This window comes from Mytilus galloprovincialis, chromosome 10 (genome assembly GCF_965363235.1).
Source record: "Mytilus galloprovincialis chromosome 10, xbMytGall1.hap1.1, whole genome shotgun sequence".
NCBI classification, from domain to species: domain Eukaryota; kingdom Metazoa; phylum Mollusca; class Bivalvia; order Mytilida; family Mytilidae; genus Mytilus; species Mytilus galloprovincialis.
This window is the reverse complement of record NC_134847.1, coordinates 15,563,618-15,585,860: the sequence shown is the minus strand read 5'-3', so window position 1 is coordinate 15,585,860 and position 22,243 is coordinate 15,563,618. Positions and strand designations below refer to the sequence as shown.

At 31.6% G+C, this 22,243-nt stretch overlaps 1 protein-coding gene across 1 annotated transcript; it reads left to right on the top strand.

The window, feature by feature from the left end:
• The first annotated feature begins 10,924 nt into the window (after positions 1-10,924).
• LOC143048998 (uncharacterized) lies at positions 10,925-19,553 on the top strand. Its single transcript, XM_076222823.1, has 7 exons — positions 10,925-10,943; positions 11,769-11,857; positions 14,130-14,270; positions 15,194-15,304; positions 15,917-16,115; positions 17,500-17,617; positions 19,331-19,553. The coding sequence occupies exons 2-7, from the start codon at positions 11,789-11,791 to the stop codon at positions 19,455-19,457; spliced, it is 765 nt and encodes a 254-aa protein (XP_076078938.1). The 5' UTR covers positions 10,925-10,943; positions 11,769-11,788; the 3' UTR covers positions 19,458-19,553.
• Positions 19,554-22,243: the final 2,690 nt, after the last annotated feature.

Here is a 22,243-nt window from a genome sequence, read left to right as displayed (position 1 = left end):
ATATTACTTTATCTTTAAAGGTATGCGTAGTAAAAAGTAAAATCACAAAAAAAATACTGAACTCTGAAGAAAATTCATAACGGTAAGTCCCTTATCAAATGGCAAAATCAAAAGCTCAAACACATCAAACGAATGGAAAACAACTATCATATTCCTGACTTGTACAGGCATTTCTGGTGTAGAAAATGGTGGTTTGAACCTGGTTTTATAGCTAGCTAAACCTCTCACTTGTAAACGTCACTCAAAATTAACTGTCAGAAATGAATAATTTTCTGGCATTTTGATTTCATTATTGATCGACAACTGTTGTGTTAGTTATGCAGACAATATCTTTAACGTCTTTGAAAGAAGTATTACAAGCTATTTTGTTACCAAAAGGAGGATTTAAATTAAGGTTAATGACTTTCATATTCATTGTTAAAAAAAATCGTATAGTTACTTGAAATTGTCTAGTGTTGTATCATAAACAATTGAGTTTTCCTGTTTGAATCACATATGGTAAAATCTGTTTAACATTATTCTCATGACTTACATCACAAAATTGGTCCTTTAAAGTAAACAAATCCCTTTGTTGTAGAAATAAAGATATATATTTTTCACATTTGCGCCAGATCTTTTTGGATTTAAGATTTTCGAAAACTTTCTATGGTAAATATTTACAAATACAGGAGTCAGTGTCACAAAACAACTTACGACTATAATTGGTCGTTAGTCATGCAGAATTCAGTTTACTTTAAATACGAAATGCAAAAGATGATCATCATGTTACGTGAAAATAATGACCGGAAACTCTAAAACAATAGTAAGAAAACAGTTAAGTATCATAAAGAATTCAGCCTCAAGTATTAAGTTATATCACAAAAATACTGAACTCAGAGAAAATTAAAAGCTGAAAGTCCCTAATCAAATGGCAAAATAAAATCATTTTCCATATGTGCGGACAATTCAAGTCAGGAAAAGGTCTCTTCTTATATCTTTATTTGAATGTGGAATGTGAACATGCTGTACTTTTAACAATTTTTTAATTGTTCTATAAGGGAATTTTTTTACGTTAACGCTTCCGATTTAAAACTGAAAAGTCCAAAAGTGTGCATGGTTGACAATGTCAATTTGTACCCGAAACAGCAGTTACACAATTGTTATATTCACCTATATGCGAACAAATTGTGGGTGCAACTTAAGAATTTGAATTATTTTCATATTTATCAAAATTACGCAGTCATATGATGGTATATAAATGAGCGTCACTGAGTCTTATGTAGACGAAACGCGCGTCTGGTATAACAAATTATAATCCTGGTACCTTTGATAATTATTATCATCATGAAATATCAATATCACCACCATGACCACTGTGCAAATTAGCAAAGTACTCGAACTATTTTGTTTTATATTGTATAAGACTCATGATTGTCTAAAGGCAATTGTAATCATGAGTAGGATATAAATTCCAGATATTCAGCTTCTTATTCAAAAAGTGGGGTTTTTTTTACATAATACTTGTGGTGAATTTCCGAAAGGGAAAACAATCTGGATTTCTGTATATATTTGTTTTATTGGCAGATCGCGTTTATACAATATGGTGGCATTGTATCGTAACAAAATGAATATAACGTCGTGAATAATATCATAAAGTATGGAAATGACATGATTAAGAGATTATTTTAGAAAAGAAACAAACCATCAATAAATATTCATCATAGTCACAACGCTTCTTATGTATTAAATCTTTACAAGACAGTAGCGCTACAATCAAAACAGTTGTATATAGGAGTTAAATAATAAAGTGTTTTTTACGTTCTGCATATTTTCAAATGATTACAACTTTTTCCTGAATCTATACCAAATAAAATATTTGCCTCTTGTCCGTTGCAGTTATTATTAAGGGTTGTTATGGTCCTTTAATTACAATCACCAAAATTTAAATTTAAATTTAAATAACCGAAAAAAACAAATAACTGTTTCAACAAAGAAACTTAAAATGGAATGTAGAAAGAATACATTACAAACAAATGAAATATAAGAACTCAAAAGTCACCAAAGCACAATTGCAGGATGTATAAATACCAATCCATATATGTATATTAACATTTGAAGCTGCGACTATCTAATAAAACTAACATTTTAAACAATTGTGCATAAAACAGCAATTAAAGCGCTGTTCCTTTGCCTATTTTTGCCATGCATGTTCTGATTTTTGTCACGGAGGGAAAGCCCATAGCACTTCATGTCTATCATATATTCCATACCCATCTGTGAACAAAGCCTCAGTTATTTGTCCAACATCATCTACTGTTTTTCTGTCTATGGTAGACATTTCATCTGCTTACCCTTTAACGAAAAAGTACTATTTCAATGAATAATGATCTTTGGATAATGATGGGCAGTTTATTTAATGATTAATTCGTTGGTTGTTTAATATTCCTAATATTTGTCTGGGCATATAATAAACATTCAGCATATACTTCAATAAAATATGAATGCATATAGCATACGGTTATATCCGAGTATTCTGTCATTTTTTGTCACCAAAAAGTTGGACCTAATGAGTACTTGAAATAAGTAAATTTGCTACAGTTTTTCGGATTATTCATTTCATTCGAGAAAGTGATTTGCATGGTTTTTACAAATAGTATAAAACTTTTATTATAAATACACAATTTGTTTTCGTTTGTTCTAATATTTAGGAGAAACGTTTGACAGTAAGGGCATTCTGATACAGTGGATTTTTCAAAACATTGGATATATTGATTTTCTTAAAACGCATAATATGTAGCCTTAATATTCTGAATGCATTTCTCTTAAAACAAATATTCTCAATTTCTTTTTTTCCCACATTATTGCAAAAAAAAACTTTTTCAGTTAGAAACATTACCATCAATAAGATTTTTTAATTGGACCAGTGATCTGATTTGTTTAGCTAGCTCGATACGCACTGCCTTGTGACAAGGAATGAATATCATATTGTCTTTTAAAGAGTTCCAATAATCACTTTACATAAAATACATGCGCTTTATGATTTCTGACACAAACAAATAATTATCAATAAAATAGAAATAAAGTAATTCAATTTTAGTATTGAATTCGATCAAAGATAATTAGCAGATAATATTAAGTAACTTTATGAATACAAACAAATTCAACTACAATGTCACCACATTTATTGATGTAATGCAGCAAAGTTTTGATACCAAAGCACCATTTCTAGGACACGGTGTCAGTATTTACACACCTGATAGAAATCTTGAATATGATACGATTCCATAACATCATTGTGTGCAGGTGTGTGAATTTTTACTGTATTCTTTTCTAGATTTGTTTCTATGTTTTCCAAAAATATCTAGCTTTTCCTTCAATAATGTGATAGCCAAATTTAAAGAACAGTTACTCGTCAATTTTTAAAATTTTATAACTTGATCTTCGAAACTTGTGTAATCGATTCGCCATTAACCAAAAAATATTAAAAAGATACCAAAAAATACGAAAAAAACTATCAAGCTCATTGAATTGTAAATAAACGGTCGTAAAAAAGAAAGCGAAGCCAGATAAATCAAAATTACATCATTAGAGTGGCTTATTTATATATTCATATTTTAAGATCATAGTGAAATTTAAAACATGGAAACTATGCCGAAATTACAGATAAAAATAAATGAATATGCGTTATTCTATTTGTTTCTTTGGCATAATTCATACTTTTATTGAACAAAATCACATTTCAGCTAAATTTGTGAAATAAAACTTAAAACAAAGCACAGTTTCAACTTAATTAAGATCAACACCCAACTACTTTACTAATCATCTGCATCTAATATAGCTAAGACTTGTGACTATTGAGGAATGGGTTTTAGTCAAACATGCGAACGTTCAATTTTCTGTTTTCATGATTTAATACCAATGTTTATTTGGATTTTGCGGAAAAACAGGGATTGTTGTGGCAAACCGCTCAACCTTTATCCGTTAAAACACATATGTCAAAAAAGGAAGGTAAATAGGGGTTGTTGTGTCTGCTTTGTAAGTCTATCGACACATTGTATTCCCAGCTATTCTTAAAAGGGTGAGTATTTGACAATACATTTCTAGGAATAAGAAGTCACTTGTATCGATTATGATCTCTAACTCTTTATTTTTATCGGAATACGTATCTTTATTAAGTTTTATATTTTTTTTATATCTCAGAATACAAGGACGTATTGAATATTTTCCATTGTATTGATAAGTTCACCACGTACGGAACATGCAGTGTTTAAATTAAGCTCATATAAGACATGGCTGGACGTATAGAAGAGGGTTGAGATCTCGTTTAACATGTTTTCCAGAAACAATTTTTGCGCATGTCCCAAATGAGGAACCTTGAGCCTTTGATAGTCTTGTATGATATGTAATTATAGTTGCTTTATATGTTTTGGAGTAAAGAATGACATTCATTGCACTGGTCTACTACACACTTTTGTTTAGGGGCCAAATAAAGTCAGCCTGCTGCGTTGAAGACCCTTTGTTGGCTTTCGACCTTTTTATGCTCGGTGGTCGTTTTGTTTTCTCTTTGACACATTTTAATTCTCAATTTTATTTGAATTAAAGATAAAAGGGGTTCACTCGAGGTTAAAACTGATGAACGGGTTGTAAATAACGGAAAAGCGTCTTATTATGTTTAAGGATAAAATTAAGGCTTGTGTCTAGGCGGCTAGAGGGTTGACGTGTATTGCAGTAAGCCTTGTACACAAAATACACTACTACCATTTATATGTCAGTTATATTATTTATTAATGCTCTGACAAAAACATACTTACCATATACATTACAGCCGTGGAAATGTCAAGAAATAGAGCAATTATTAGACTCATCAGTAAGCACCCCATAGTTGACATCTGTGAAAACAATTATTGAACTTTACTCATATCTTAAATTTATAATTTTATGATATTATAGGATTAGATTATAGGACGGAGAATGGTGTTTGTGTGTGTGTGAACAGTATTGGGCATAGGGATTGGTTGTAAAAAGTAAAATCACAAAAACACCTAGCTCCGAGGAGAATTCAAAAGGGAAAGTCCTTAATTAAATTTAAAAGCTCGAACATACAAAACGACGAATGGACAACATCTGTCATATTCCTGAATTGGTACAGACATTTTCTAATGTAGAAAATGGTGGATAAAACCTGGTTTTATAGCTAGCTAAACCTCTTATATGTATGACAGTTGCATAAAATTCTATTATATTGACAACGATGTGTGAACAAAACAAATAGACATAATAGACAAAAATGTCAAAAATAGAGGTACAGCAGTCAATAGAGTGTTATTATCTTAATCACTGTAAAACAAATAGATATATGTTAACATTTACTATGACATAATAGACATTTGCGGAAACTATCTCTTTACCTTGGATTACACTTAGACTTACGATTACAGTCTTCTTTAAATGTATATTTTAAAAAAGATTGACATTGAAAGTAAATTTAAATGTTGTTTTTTTTTATCTCGTAAGTAGCTACACATGCGAAAAACACATGCATAATTTCTCTTTTTATTCTTCGATTAAGTGTTCAACCCCTACTTAATAATGTGGAATATTTTTTTTTTCAATTTTCTACACTTCCTTTGCATATTCCAAATGGCCCGTCGCTGTTTTTATTTAAAAGCAAGAAGTGAAAAAAGCAAGTATATATAGCTTTTTTATTAGGAAAGGTAAGTGATTTGTTTCTCTAATTACCGATTATTTTTCTTCTCTTTTCATAATTTAATTTTCCCCTGTGAGTGTTCCAAATGGAAACATATAATAAATTTATCTAACGAAATAAATCTCAAGTAATACTAGTTCCACAAGGAATATTGATAGTGAAATTGTCAATTGCAAGCTTTTCAAAATGGTATATGTTTAAAAGAACTAATATACGGTTAAAATAGTATGTCTTTATTAAAAATAAGATTCAATTGATACATATATATTTTAAAAAAAAACTTAAGGATGTTCACTACTCTGATTAAAAATAAAAGCTTTTTCAAAGACTGTTATAAATTGAAAGTATATAAGCAGAAAAAAATGCAGGGTCCGTGTGCTTGTTTTCGAGTTATAAGCCATTGAAAATTTGGCGGGAAATAATTATCTCTAGATTTTTCTTTCACTTAACATTGGCACCATTTTTGTTTAAAAAAATATGAAAAAAAATAACAAGAATTTCATAAGATTTTGAAATATGGCTTTTTAAATAATATGTAATAAAAATATGAAAAGAAAAGTAGGGATTAGTGGGCAATGTTAAAAATAATGTTAATACATGGATAAAACCAGAGGATTCCGAAAATCTGGCAAAAATTCAAAAAGTCGAGGAGCAAACATCCTTAAAACTCTTCAAGTTCAAATTGTCAACCTCATGGTCGAGCATATACTATTTCGTAACACGTATAATAACAGAAATTGGTCTAAGTCATTAATGTTGTTTACAAGCATCTAGTATTGTTACTACATGCCACATCTTCGTGTATGTATTTTTAAGAGTCATTCCACAATTGATTAAAGTACAAGGTTAGGTTTGGGAGTGAAAGGTCGAATGCAGAAAATGCATAATATTTATTCGCGATATAGAGGCCATAACAGTTAAATTTTGAGATCGGAGTAATCTATTGACATATTTAATTTATCTGAATATTAGTTCAAACTCCTAACATGATAAGTTTGAAGTCATCACTCTTACATTTTAAGATTTAATGAAGCTGACTTGTGAACATCAATGTCACAAAAAAATACCTAGCTAATATATTCTATAATTCGAAATAATTTACCTTCGGCAGTCTTCATTATAGACAAAGAAAGCATCATTGTTTTTATACTAACCATATAAGCAAAGCATTTTTAATTTATTAGAAATTAAATTGAAATCAAGTGGTTATTATTCAATCGGACGAGGAAGATCGGTTTAAGTGTAAAACGATTAAAACCGTCACTTTCCTCATTGAATTATTTGTTTTCTCACATCCTTACACTTTTTCAAGCTATTCGCAAATAATTAAAAGTCATATTTGTAACTATCAACTTGAAGGTTCACACATCATGCCGTCATCTGAATACAACCTCAAAAAAAATATATTTATTTAAAAAATCAAAGATTCATCGACTTAATAGAATTCTATAAAAGTTCTATTAAAACTGGAGTCTGTGCAATTTTCTTTTCACTCCTTATCTGTTAAATCATATATTTCTGAAATTTTTTTTTAATTGTATCGTTTTTGTGTGTAAAACTCATTACATTAACTGCTTGATAAACGAATTAGGTAATGACAATTCACTTGGAAACTCAACAGTTACCCTCACGACACTTACCAAAGAGGAAATCCTGGATTATCATAGTTCTGTTCTGTGTTCCGTTGGAATTTCAACCAAAGATGAAGAACTGGACCTTCCATTACTGTATTTGATACCTAAACTACATAATTATCCTTACAAACAACGGTATATTGCTAGGTCTTTCAAGTGCTCCACGAAACCTCTTTCTAAATTATTAACATCTATTTTATCAACAATCAAAGACGGGCTTCAAAGTTATTGTGAAACTGCCTATTCTAGAGGGGGCGTGAATCAGATTTGGATAATTAAAAATTCCAAAGATCTTTTAGAGTACATACAATCTAACTCTCTTTCATCTTGTAACAGTATTAAAACATTTGACTTTTCTACTCTTTACACAAGTATTCCACATTCCAAACTAAGAGACAAATTGAAAGAGTTGGTATTGTTTTGCTTCATAAAAAAGAATGACCAACGTAGATAAAAGTATCTTGTCTTAGGAAGGGATAAATCCTACTTTGTAAATGATCATTCAAACAAAAATTCTCTGAAACTGATCTTATCAAGATGCTTGATTTCTTTATTGACAAGATATTTGATACGTTTTTTTCAACAGACTGTCGGCATTCCAATGGGAACAAACCGTGTCCCTCTACTTGCCGACTTGTTTCTTTATTATTATGAGGCTGACTTCATGCAGGAACTTCTTAGGAAGAAAGATAAGAAGTTAGCAATATCCTGTAACTCTACTTTTCGCTATATAGATGATGTTTTTCCACCAAATAATTCAACATTTGATGACTATGTGGAACGCATCTATCCCATCGAGCTAGAGATAAAGGATACTACAGTTAAGCCGGCCTCATATCTTGACTTACATCTAGAAATTGACAATGAGGGTCGGTTGAAAACAAAACTTTACGACAAAAGAGATGATTTCAGCTTTCCAATTGTGAACTTTCCATTTCTAAGTAGCAACATTCCAGTAGCACCTGCATACGAGGTATATATCTCCCAATTGATACGATATTCCCGTGCTTGCATTTCCTATCATGATTTTCTTGATAGAGGGTTGCTGCTCACAAGGAAGCTATTAAACCAAGAGTTCCAAATGGTGAAGTTGAAATCATCCCTTCGTAAATTTTACGGACGCCATCACGAGTTGGTTGACCGTGATGGAATAACCGTTTCACAAATGATATCGGATATGTTCCTTACGTCGTAACCACAATCCCCTTCCCTTTCATGAATGTGACCTACCGAATTAGACTATTTACCGGATTTGTTATCACATAAACAACACGACGGGTGCCACATGTGGAGCAGAATCTGCTTACCCTTCCGGAGCACCTGAGATCACCCCTAGTTTTTAGTGGGGTTCGTGTGGTTTATTCTTTAGTTTTCTATGTTGTGTCATGTGTGCTGTGGTTTGTTTGTCTTTTTTTCATTTTCAGCCATGGCGTTGTCAGTTTGTTTTAGATTTATGAGTTTGACTGCCCCTTTGGTATCTTTCGTCCCTCTTTTCTAACTAAAAGAATTTCAACTAGATTGTCAATTGAGATTATATATCTTTTTCTTTGGTTATTCATTTTTTCAATCACTTCTGCCTTTAATTGTTGGTGACGTTTTTATTTGTATAATGTCCAAAATATATACTTATAAAATTTGAAAATACTCTTTTTTAAACTTCGGTAACTATTTATTTTGGTCGATAACAGGCGACTGTTTTTAGAAAATTGCCAAATAATTGTTTAGGAGGCAAATTATTTGGAAAACTGAAAAAGTATATTGAAAACAAAAACGCACAAGTACAACATTATATTATTGATTCAAACCAAATTTCTTTCGGGGTTGTAAAATGATATATGTATCTTAATATACCAAAGCCTTGCATTTTATAAAAGATTTATACGCGCTGCATTTTTTTAGCATGTTGAGCCTGTTGTGCGGTGGTTGTCGTTTGTTTATGTGGTAATAGATATTTCTCGTTTTTTGTTTTTATATAGATTAGATCGTTGTTTTTTATGTTAAAAATAGTGTACCTGTCCCAAGTCAGGAACCTCTGGCCTTTGTTAGTCTTGTATTATTTTAATTTTAGTTTCTTGTGTACAATTTGGAAATTAGTATGGCGTTCATTATCACTGGACTAGTATATATTTGTTTAGGGGCCAGCTGAAGGACGCCTCTGGGTGCGGGAATTTCTCGCTACATTGAAGACCTGTTGGTGACCCTCTGCTGTTGTTTTTTTATTTGGTCGGGTTGTTGTCTCTTTGACACATTCCCCATTTCCATTCTCAATTTTACACTAGTCGTTTTTGGACCTTTATAGCTGGCTGTTCGGTGTGAGCCAAAGCTACGTGTTTAAAGCTGCAATTTGTTCTATAATTTTTCACTTTTATACACTGTGCCTTGGATGGGAGTTGTCACATCTTCGTATTTACATTAACAATTTCCTAATAACAGCAATTCACAAAGAGGTTCATGGTTGTATGTTACGGCAATTATACTTCTCAAGTCATATGAATGATCGAATTCATTAATAAGATAAAACTATAATATAATATGTTATTACATAGATTCCTTATAACTATTCATTATCGGTAACTAACATGGTAACATCAAAATAACGAGCGTCATCAATTTTCTCAATACGAATGGCAGAAAATATATCAGAGAAATAGTTAAAATCTGTTGTTTGCCGATAAAAACAATACGTGTAAACTTATAAAGTACGATATAAACAAGTGTCGCGTAAAAATTAAAACCCAATTCAATCAAAAATTGCATCAGAGTTAATGTCAAAAAAGCTTATACATGTGCGATGTGAACTTCGACATTCTAATTGGATTCTTACCGATGTAAAAAAAGAAGATGGGGTATAATTGTCAATGAGACAACTATCCACAAGAGACCAAAAGCCACAGAAATTAAAAACTATAGTTCACCATACGGCCTTCAACAATGGGTAAAGCCCATACCGCATAGTCAGCTATAAGAGCACCCAAAATGATAACGTAAAACAATTCAAACAAGAAAACTAACAGCCTAATATATGTACAAAAAATGAACGATAAACAAATATGTAACACACACACAAACGACAACCACTGGGCTCTGACTGGGGACAGGCACATACATACATCAGGGTTAAACATGTTAGCGGGATCCGAACCCTCCCCTAACCTGGGACAGTGGAATATTACATATCAAATTATAATATCAAGGTATTAAACGGACAGCAGTCACTTTTAAAGTGTCATTTATAAAGATTTAGTGCAGGTGAATACACATGATTTGTATATTCCTAAAACTGGTTTAGTGTTTACCTGTTTGTTTTGTTCAAATACCTTTTATTGGTTTGCTTTTCCTATAGCTTTGTCGTAAAATAAGATTTGTAACATTCAAGAATGCAGTTTGCAACTTATAAAAAGTTAACAACTAATTTTTCAGTAAATTGTACATTTTTATGTCAGTGATAGCCTTGGATTTGAGAAAGTGATGAACTTGCAATCATACAATACTTGAAAGGTGTCTTCCTGGTCCAATAAACTTGATAACACGTTATACTGCGTCGAACGATTTGTGCAGAATTTCCTGATGCTTACGTGGCAAATTATTAATAGATTGAAGAAAACTATTTTGCATCCTTGATGGTAAGTATAAAAGTGATGGTGAGGCAGTCCATAATTCAGTAGTGGCAAGGCTACAAAAGGTAAGCAATGTTTTTCCTTAAATCAAATAAAGGATGTACTTAGATGAAATGATGTAAATCAAAAATTTGAAGTTGAAACTATCAGCTTGAAAAGCGTTAATTAAAGATATAAATAAACTTAAAATATTGATAGGTAATCGAGCTCCTTGTCGAGATATTATTTGAATTATAAAATATGGTGAGAACAGGCTGACACGGACTTTTATCTTATATTTGTAATGACTGTGTTATTTGGGTCTCAAATCAACAGAAAGAAAATGGGGAATTTTGGTAAAGGCATTTTATGAGCTAGTATATATTATATGAAAAGATAAAGGGTGTTGTGGGGCAAAATATATAACCTTGTATTTTAGGAGAAAATAAGGCCAGCCCTAAACTACTGCATGCTCATGATTCCTTGTCTGGCTTGGGAAGGCATTTCGTCCTCGTACTAAAATGTCAGCTATCCGTTAGTGCATTAAGATTTTGCATTTAAATTTTTTTGGGGCCTCGATCATCATTGTAAAGACATTGATTATCAAAATGCTCATTTACTACAATAAAATTGTACCCTTAATGTCATTAATCCCTTTGTTAAAAAGCCCCGTTTTAAATGATGAATTACTGAATGAAAATAATCTTCATCATTTAATGATTTTCTCTATTAGGACCTATAATTTTTGAAAAATTAATCATAAGAGAACTCGTTTTGGTTACTTAAAATAAATGAGTGCGATGTGTGTAACTCAATAAGTTGTTCTAATTTGTAATATTTGTTTGATTACAGAGATCAACTTCACCAAAACAATGGGCAAAATAACGATCATTTTGATAAATGCTTTACTCCTGTCTGTTGTTACGGCTTTTATGAACATGGTAGGTTTATTTTTTTGTCAAATATTATGCATATATTCGATTGTACATCCTCGTATTGTTGCGTTTTCGTGTCTTCTGTGTTGAATTGAGTTATCATTGATATGTTCATAATTATAAATTAACTGTTAACAAAACTTTTATTTTTTAAATACTAAGGCTTTTTTACCTCAGGAATAGATTACCTTAGATGTATTTGGCAAATCTTTTAGGAATTTTTGGTCCTCAATGCTCTTCCACTTGTACTTGTTTTGCCTTTTAACATTTTTTAATTCGAGCGTCTTTTGTAGACGTAATGCACAACGATTCTGATGTCATATCAATAAAATACTACAATCTATATATGTACATATATTCAACTTGTTCCTCTATTGTCAAGTCCTATGTTTGGTTAGAATTGACAAAAAAAGACAACAAAACCTCATTATCACGTGCTATTGAATACATGCGCATGTATGTTGTACCTGTACAAATAATTTTAAAAGTACTGTTAGTACAGATATTTCCACTATAGTATCGAACCGTGTGAAATTATATTCATACAAACTGTGTAAAGAAAAGGTCTAATATATGTTATTATTTTACCACATGAAGGCGGAGTCATTTTAGTTTACTACTCTTGAAATAACTGATTTGTGCACTTGTTCGTCAGATAATTTTAGGTAATTTTCACTCACTACTATCAACAACACAAATTAAGAAATTCTGTATTCTCCTCCGATAAAAAAAACAAAACAAATAGGTTATGACAGGTGAACAGTGGGATATCGTTTGAGGTTTTCTGTAAGAGATTAATGAAAATCCAATAAATTGCCTAGAAAGGATTAAAGATAAAAGGTGTATCTTCGAATATGTCGGATTCATTTTTTTTCTACAAAATAACTTAACAAATCACCCATATAATAAATCGGAGGTGATCCACTTTTATCTTATTGAAAAACTTGATGGCTATTCTAATTTTTGAAATTGAGCATACAAAACTTTGCATTCGAAGTCAAAGACTGATAAAATAATTAAGTTTTAAAGACAAATTTTAGAAAACATTTACGACTTACTGACCTTCCGCCAAGCAAAGAATTAAAAGCAAGACAAAAAAATTACCGTATGTATTTTAATATTTATTTGCGATTTAATGAAACTAGCTTTATTTAAATAAAAAGTGAAATAATTTTTGTTTTAAGAATATTAATAAAGGCAACAGTAGTATACCGCTGTTCAGAACTCATAAATCGATAGAAAATAATAAATCCGGGTTACAAACTAAAACTTAGGGGAACGCATTAAATGTAAGAGGAGAACAACGACACAACATTAAAATGTAACACACACAGAAGCGAACTAAGCATTAGACAAAATCCGATGAGAACAACACATATAACATCAAAACTAAATACATGAATTTGGGAAAGAAGCGTACCGTGACACGTCTTATAGTGACGTGAATTCACTCTCAAATATAAGAAGAAACATACGACACAACAAGACGTTTTTAAAGAAAAAAATGGTGGGTTGAATCCGGTTTTGTGGCATGCCAAACCTCCGGTTTTAATGGTAATGTTAAATATAACATTAAAATGACAACATAATATTATAGGACTACAATACAAATAATTAGGAGAACATATTGGACAAAGAAACACACAAATACTAGTTAACAAAAGGCACCAAGAGATTGTAAGAGATAGGATCGTTATGCATTTGTGTATCTTTTCTTATGATATCTCAAATCTATATCAAATATGTTGGGTTTTTTTTTTCTAAATTAAATGGAAATTCCTGACAAAATTTTAGTTGTAGTATTATTTTGTTAATGATTATGTTTACTTCATTAAGTGCTAAATCAAAATGTGCTACTCAACTACTCTTTTTTTTTTCTCTATGATATACCCTTTTAGTCTCGTCAACTTGACTTGTTTTATGTTTCATTACTGGTACCTTTGATAACTACTTACGTATAAGTTATGTATATAAATAAAATAATATTTTTATATCTTCCTTTTTTTTCTTTTTTAATTGGTAGAGCTTCCTCCGTGTTTATTGTTTTTCGTTTTTATATAGATTACACCGTTGGTTTTCCCGTTTTAATGGTTTTACATTACTAATGTATTGGGTCCTTTATAGCTTGCTGTTCGGTGTGAGACAAGGCTCCTTGTAGAAGGCCGTACCTAGACCTATAATGGTTTACTTTTATAAATTGTTATTTAGGTGAAAAGTTGTCTCATTGCCACTCTTACCATATCTTCCCATATCTATCTACTGATTATCTATATTTTAGAAATTTGGTTATCAAATAATTGAAGGGAAAGCAAGATATTTTGAAAACATTGAGACGAATCTGAAAAAGAATATAGTGAAAATTCACACTCCACCACATAACAATGTTATGGAGTCGTACCAAATTCAAGACTTTCTACAGGTTTGTAACGAAATGTTTCTCACAACTCTTGCATAATTACACTCATACGTATCCTGGAATTCTGACGCAGGAGTTTTGCTACATGTATTCGGTGTAATGATTAGATACTCATTTATCCAAACCATTGTCAAAATTCTTTTAACAACATCTTTGTAGAATTCCATTGTTAGATATTTCATGTATTCTTCATAAAAATAGTGCAAAAATGTCGAGTGGACAATTTAGGATCATAGGTCGAGGGATTGATGTCTGTTTAAAGTCTGATTTCAAATTAAAAGTGTAATCAGGACGAGATGATGATATTGAGATATGAATATGAACCTGGTTTACACAACTCGGAGAACACAAGGTTTGTTACAAGTCGACATGATGAAATGTAACCCTAACTTAGTTCTGACTACAAGCCAAGCCAAGTAGTCTTTACGCCTCATGCCTAGCGGAAAAGCAGCAAATATCAATATTACAGTTTATAGTTTGACCTGCGGGTGTTCGAAAACACGCCCTCTCGCACTCGACGACGAAGATATGCAAGCAAAACACAACTGCGCAGGTTACACGAAGTAGATAAAACGCTGGAAATATCACAACTGTAAAGATATATCACAACTTCAAAGACAAAGCGAACAAGGGTCAACAAAACACGCATAGAAATCTATTTTCTACACAATAAAATGTCTGCACGAAGGCAGAAATATCACAGTTGGTATCCAATCGTTTGATGTGTTTGAGATTTGAATTTTGCCATTCGCTGACGGACTTTCAGTTAACATTTTTTCCCGGAGATTCCCTTTTTCCTATTAGTTTTTTTAACAACACAAACCCATCAAAACCGAGTATGGTTCCCATAGAACACGTCTTACTCTCGACGGAGTACTTACTCAAATACTAAGTGGTTCTTTTGAAATGGAAGTTTTTCGTTTCAGGGTAAGCAGCTGAAATGTCTTCCTTCCATAAATCAGTGTAGACTGAGAGATATAGATATGAAAAATGCAGCAGATGCTGGCCAGACTACAGAGGCGTTTATTCAAAGCTGGGTACTATAAAATATGAAGATATATAATCATAACTTGTATTATATTTATTAATTACATTGAGCAGGCAGTATAAAACCGTAGATGTTAACTTTTTCAATAGTGTGACATGTCTCTCATGTCCCTTATATGCATATTACATCAAAAGATATCTTCCAAGAAATGAATTGTATTGTTTTAAGTCGTCGGTAGCATTACTTGAATTCCATCAACCCGATATAGTAAATTATAGTAATAATATGTAAAGAATATTACCATAAAAGTAAAATACCTGGACGTAAAAGATGTCTGCATGTTGATTGATATTTACGAATAACGTTTTTGTATCGATGATAAAATTAAGTAAATGTTTTGACTAGTTTGTGATATCGAAAACCCTTGTGTAATCATTTTTCAGTAATACAGAGAACTATTTCGTTCAAACCAAATACCTTGTTACATACACGAGCTAACCGAACACATACATTATTAAATTATAGTCATACTCCATATTAAAAAAAAATGAAAATAGCGATGTTTTTATTATAACTAACTACTAGTATAACAATATATATACCATTTGTGAGTGCGTTTTAAAATGTGTTGAAGAATATATTTTTTATCACCCCTAAATAGAACAAAGGTGATAATACCATCACTAATGAAAACTCTGAAGTTGTCACAGAATTGTACTATGCAAATTTTGATCAAGTTCTTGATGACAGTTCCCTCAGCGAATCGTTGAAAGAGTTTTATCAGGAGTTCAAATATCCTCTGTACACAGAAAGGAAGGTACCACATGATGCAGAAGTATATAATATGACACATGTTACAGGTGAATACTAAAATTAAACTTTTACGAAAAATCAAATGTTACACTGCGCGTATGAACAGTGGGTTAAAAACTTCTGAGAATATCACTAACCTTTATTAGTGTTTATGGCTAGTTTGATATTTACAAATAGGCTTCAAATGATAGATCACTAGAATGACCATATCATTGTATATTTTAATGCACTTTGGATGAAAATCGAAATGAAAATAGAAAATGACTTGAAAATATATTTCAATGGTAAAAACAGAGATCAGATATTATACAAAATTATCTATTTGTAAAATTGGTGTTTCAGAAAACATTTAATATAATTATTTGACTACTGCATGAATGTGTTTTTATCTGTTTTTATGCCCTATTTATGAGCATTATGTTTTCCGGTCAGTGCTTCGGTTAGTCTGTCCGTCCGTTCATTCGTCCGTGCGTCCGTTCGTCCGTACGTCTGTCCCGCTTCAGGTTAAAGTGTTTGGTCAAAATAGTTTTAATGAAGTTGCAGTCCAATCAACTTAAAACTTCGTACACAATGTGCCCTATGATGTGATCTGTCTAATTTTATGACAAATTAGAGTTTTTTACCCCATTTTCACGGTCCACTGAACATAGAAAATGAAAGTGCAGATGAGACATCCGTGTACTAGGTACTCATTCTTGTTTAAATCTAATATCATATATTGAAGCCTTATGTAAATATAGCTGTTTTACAAACCACGCCTCTTTTGGGGAGATATTTAATATTCAGCGAATTATTGTTTGTTAACATAGCTGATTCCCAGATATGATCTCTTTTCTCATCTCATAAAGACATGGTTTGGGAATGTTACCAGTATTGGTTCACACTCATAGCGGTGACATTGAATTCTGCGGACCACTTTAAGTGAAAGGGGGAAAAGGGGTAGGGGGTAGAATAACATTGAGCTCTTAGAAACTCGGGCATTTTGAAGTGTTGATAATATGCTGCAAGCCCTATGGTTTCACCTTTGAATTAAGTAGTAGTCAATATCAAACCTTCCTTCTACAATATAATTTTTACAAAACTTCATAGTAAAATTAGCACAGTTTTATCCGTAAAGAAAGTTCCAAATGGAAAATTGAATTAGTTATATATTACAGTATTGCAACCTACAAGATAATCAGCGAATCTGTACTGACAGTTATCTCATTTTAACGAGGATTCAAATTCATTACCTGGATACATCTCTTGCAAATTAGTGGAAAATTATTGTTATATAAGATTTCACGTTGATTTGGATATAATATGTGCATTTATTTATATGTTTAAAACACATTGTACAATTATCGTCTGTAATAGGTATCTATATGGTGTAAAAAAAAAGCCCAAATCAAGATAGAAAATTATTTAAACTGACTTTTATTACTTTTGCAGGTGGTCGTGTTAAAAGGAGACTTACTACTTTAAGTTTGGACTGCAATGGCAAAGATACGAAAGTTCTTTATGGTATTAATTCATCATCTTCTTGCACACGTCTTAAATTGTGTAAAAAGTAAGTTACACATGACAATACTTTGGCAATTGTCACATTTGTACTTTAGCCGTATTTGGCACAACTTTTTGGAATTTTGGATCTTCAATGCCTTACAACCTTGTACACGTTTGGCTTTATAAATATTTTGACATGAGCGTCACTAATGAGTCTAATGTAGACGAAACGCGCGTCTGGCGTACTAAATTATAATCCTGGTACCTTTAATAACTATTTTAGTCCTTATATGTTGACTTATTATTGGAGACGTTTTCGAATTATCTTTAACACTTTGAACATCTAGTATGAAACACCATTTGACATTATTAAATTCAACATATTTTAGACCCGAATACCACAAAAACTTATAATTGCATTGACGTTGCGCACGGTATTGGTGTCTCTTTGGAAAAAATGTGATAGATAGCTGGTTATTCCGATTCAAGCTCTTTTCCTTTACAATAAATATCCATGTTATGCATATCATTCGAAAGGAATAAACAACAGAAATCAATAATATAGATTAATTTGTGCTTTGTATATCTTGTAATGAAAAACTTTGCTCATTTCGATGCCTATAACGTCATTTAAAGGGTGTCCCGCTGTTACAATTTTGTCTTGTGCGTGTCTTTGAAATCAAGTGTATTAAATACCTGTAACATAAAATGGTGTTAAAGACTTTCTTTGGAACAACGTCAAAATCATTGTTTTATTTGGAACGTCGTGTAACGCTGAGTGGCCCCGATATCGTGCATAACGTCATTACATTCTAACACTAAATTAATTTTTGTTAGTACTTATAGAAATATTACACTTTCTGTTTTCTGCTAAAAGATTTAAAACCTCAGCACATACTTGTTGTTTTCTTTTGTTGTTTTTCGTTTGGTATTTACTTGACTTAAGGATTATGTACCCTTGTGTTGATTCAAAGCTAAACATATGGAAATTTTATAGAAAATCCACAGACTTTATCCTTGTACTCTCATATTTGACAATTTGGTGACTGATAGATATAGGATTATTGCATGCAATGCAAGCAATGATTTCCTTAAAACAAGTTTTTTAATGTAGTTATTGGTTAAAACAAATGTAAAAATAGACCAAATAGAGTACACCTTTTAGGGTGCACTCGACTTCAGTGACTCAGCACGAGGAGTTTTGGAATTTACAGGTTGCTTAGAACTTTTTGTAAAAATTAAAACGCAAGCACATCATAGAAAAGCAAGTGAGTAATCTATGTTTCAAATCTTATAACAAAAATCTCTTTATTAAAGGCTGTTGATTTTCTATAAAAAATCTCGTGGCTTATTTGCCACAAGGTACTCTTTTTCTATTAAATGCAATAAAACAGTAAATGATAATGCTTTGCATCAAGTTTCCCCTTGGAATGTGTACAAAATGGCCTATCTCTTTTATTCATTATATCTGTAGTTTTGATACTATTGAAGTTTGAAAAGTTCGTACAAAAATGGCTACAGAAGGGGTCATAAACCCTAAATTTATAAAGATTAAATTACTATCCCGTGTGTCTATTTCAACTTGTTCTGAAAACTTAGTACTAATTACGAACCTCCGAATTTCTTAACAAAACATTCTCTAGGAATCAGAAATTATGTGTTTAACGGTAGATTTGTTCATTGTTCTCGTGAAATTCTACGATAATTTTTGACCGCTGAGCTCACTGTTACCATGTTTTATGATATCATTTGAGAAGTGAAACATTTGTTATTTCAGAGTAGGAGTATATTTGGTGAATTGTGGCAATAGACATTTAACTGCACCAGGGGTTTATCAATGCGTATGTTGTAGTTGGGTAACTAACATCAATTCGAAATACTGTCGTTGTGCTGAGATAGTGTAAAGTGATAGATTAATAAAGGAACGAATTGTGGATCACCTGAAATAACAGGAAAAAAGCAAAATATTTTTAATCTGAATAAAATACCTATGCAACTTATGTTTTTTTTCTTTCTGATCATTCATTAACATAGATATTTTGTAACAACTTTAATCTCCTAGTCTACGAAAATGAAATTCAATATAAAAATAAAATAGCGGTATCTTATATAGGAATTCATGGCGGTATCCTATATTTGAATCTATAGCGGTATCTAATACAGAAATGTAGTTGACTTCAATTATATATATGTCAATGTAAGCAATTGTAGGTAACCATACGTCATTAAACAATGACAAAACCCCAAGCCATATAGTTGGCTTTAAAAAAAAATTGACATAAAAAACCTAGTTTACTGTTACAACCCCCCCCCCCCCCCTTTATGGTATAACAGTACAGCATAAGAACAACCTATATACTTAAGTTGAAAAGAGCGTATCTAATTTGATCGGACAAAAAAACAGACCAGAAATGGCAGCATAAATATACATCTTGTGATGAAAATATACTGATCTGATGAGGTCTAATGAAGATGCTTTTATTGTGCTGCTAGTGGTACCCGTTTATGATTTCAATATAAAAAAAAAGGATCAGGCGTAGAAGATATTGTGTATAGTCACATGATTTATGTGTCTATTGGTAGATAGCATACATAAAAATTCATATTAATCGAAGACTCTTATAGATCGTTTTGTTAGGAACATGTTGAGCCATGCAATCTAGTATTGGACCATCAATACCATAACTTTCGAGTTTGGCTATTAGCCCTTTGTGCGGGACCGGTTCGAAGGCTTTAGAGCAATCTAGTATTGTATATCTGTCTGCAGGCCTTTGTCATGAAGTTTATGTTAGATGAATGCGGATCCCAATAGATCAAGGAATTGTTGCATGTACAGTCGGTATTGCCAATGTTATTTCAACTGATCGGGCGGAGCTAACGTTAACGTTTTAATTTGCATAAGGACAGTCTATTTGAAGATGTCCGGTTTCATAAGAATAATGACCGTTATAATTATAATTGATTTCTAATTACTATCAGTGTCACGAAACGTATATACAAATGAACTGGGTGAATGATATAGGACGAATAACTGGACTCTTCATTCATGAGTTTATCCTTTCGACCATACCGAAACACCTGTATATAGATTGAGCGGTCTTAAATAAGCGAACCGGTTAAACCCCGCCCAGTCAAGTGAAATAAATCAAGTAATACCTGGCCAAAAGTATTCGTCACCTGCATTTTTTTGCTATATATTTAATATAAAAACACACTTTTTCAAAATAATATTTTGAATGCATTTATTGTTGGATTTTTACCAACAAGGCTTTAAAAGACGTATAATTGTCTAAAGCATGTTTTTTTTATTTGGTCATAGTTTTGTCGTCAGGTGTTTTTGTTTTCTCTCGATGTGAACTTGAACACATACATTAAAATTTCAAGTAGTCTCAGATTTGATTGAATATATATGGCGAATTTCTGAATAGAAAATTACATTTGTGTTTATTTTGTGAAAATTATCCACAATAAAAATCGAACCAAATAAACAATTAAACATAGGCGGATCCAGGGGGTCTTGCTAAACGGCGGAAACGGAAAACGCAACGGAATACGGAACGGAAACAGAAAGAATCAACATCTTTTCTTTTTGGTTATTTTATCTACATAGGCATGTTTTATATAGTATTACTTATGTTAACAAGAAAAACAAACCAAACCAAACAACACAAAAAAATCTTAATATAGGCCTACAAAAGATTCACATCGGCCTCGATTCTATAAATAGAATGTGAAGTAATAAACTTTTTAGGAAATCCTTTGCATCATTTTTTTTTAATTGCCTTGAATCAAGATTAGTGTTGTAATGTATCTTGTTGCTTTTTTCTGCATTGGTGAGTTTCGTTGTATCTTTTCTTGTATAATGGAAAGAAAACGTAAAAGAGACCTAATAGGACAATGGTGTATTGACAAAATCCGATATGGAAAACCAGGTTACTAGACTATTTCAAGATTCAAGATTTTATTGTAAAGCAACGCTCAGACACATATATGTGTAACACGAGGTATATATATATATAATGATAAACATGATTTATAATACAAAGGTAACATTAGAAAAACAAAATAAAAAAAAACAATAAAATAAAATAAAAAAAAATAAGACAAAAAAGAAATAATTCATACAAATTACTATACACATCACAATAAGTTATTCAGCTTTCTGATTAAAGATGCCACCTGTCTATATAAATTAACATTGCAGTAAGATAACATTACAGATAATTTCTGCTTACTTGGATGCTTCGTATAATAACTAGGGATATGTTGTTCTCTAAAAAATAACCAGTTGAGGAGACTTGCATATAAAAAGATAGTGAAATTCGTCTCCTACACTTTCTTTACATATGTGACATTTTCGGTCATAGAAACTTGTATATACTTTATTTTATGTAAAACAAGAATGTGTCCAAAGTACACGGATGCCCCACTCGCACTATCCTTTTCCATGTTCCATGGACCGTGAAATTGGGTAATTATCTAATTTGGCATTAAAATTAGAAAGATCATATCATAAGCAACAAGTGTACTAAGTTTCAAGTTGATTGGACTTCAGCTTCATCAAAAACTACCTTGACCAAAAACTTTAACCTGAAACTCCCACTTTCATTTTCTATGTTCAGTGGACCGTGAAATTGGGGTCAAAAGTCTAATTTGGCTTAAAAATTAGAAAGATCATCTCATAAGAAAC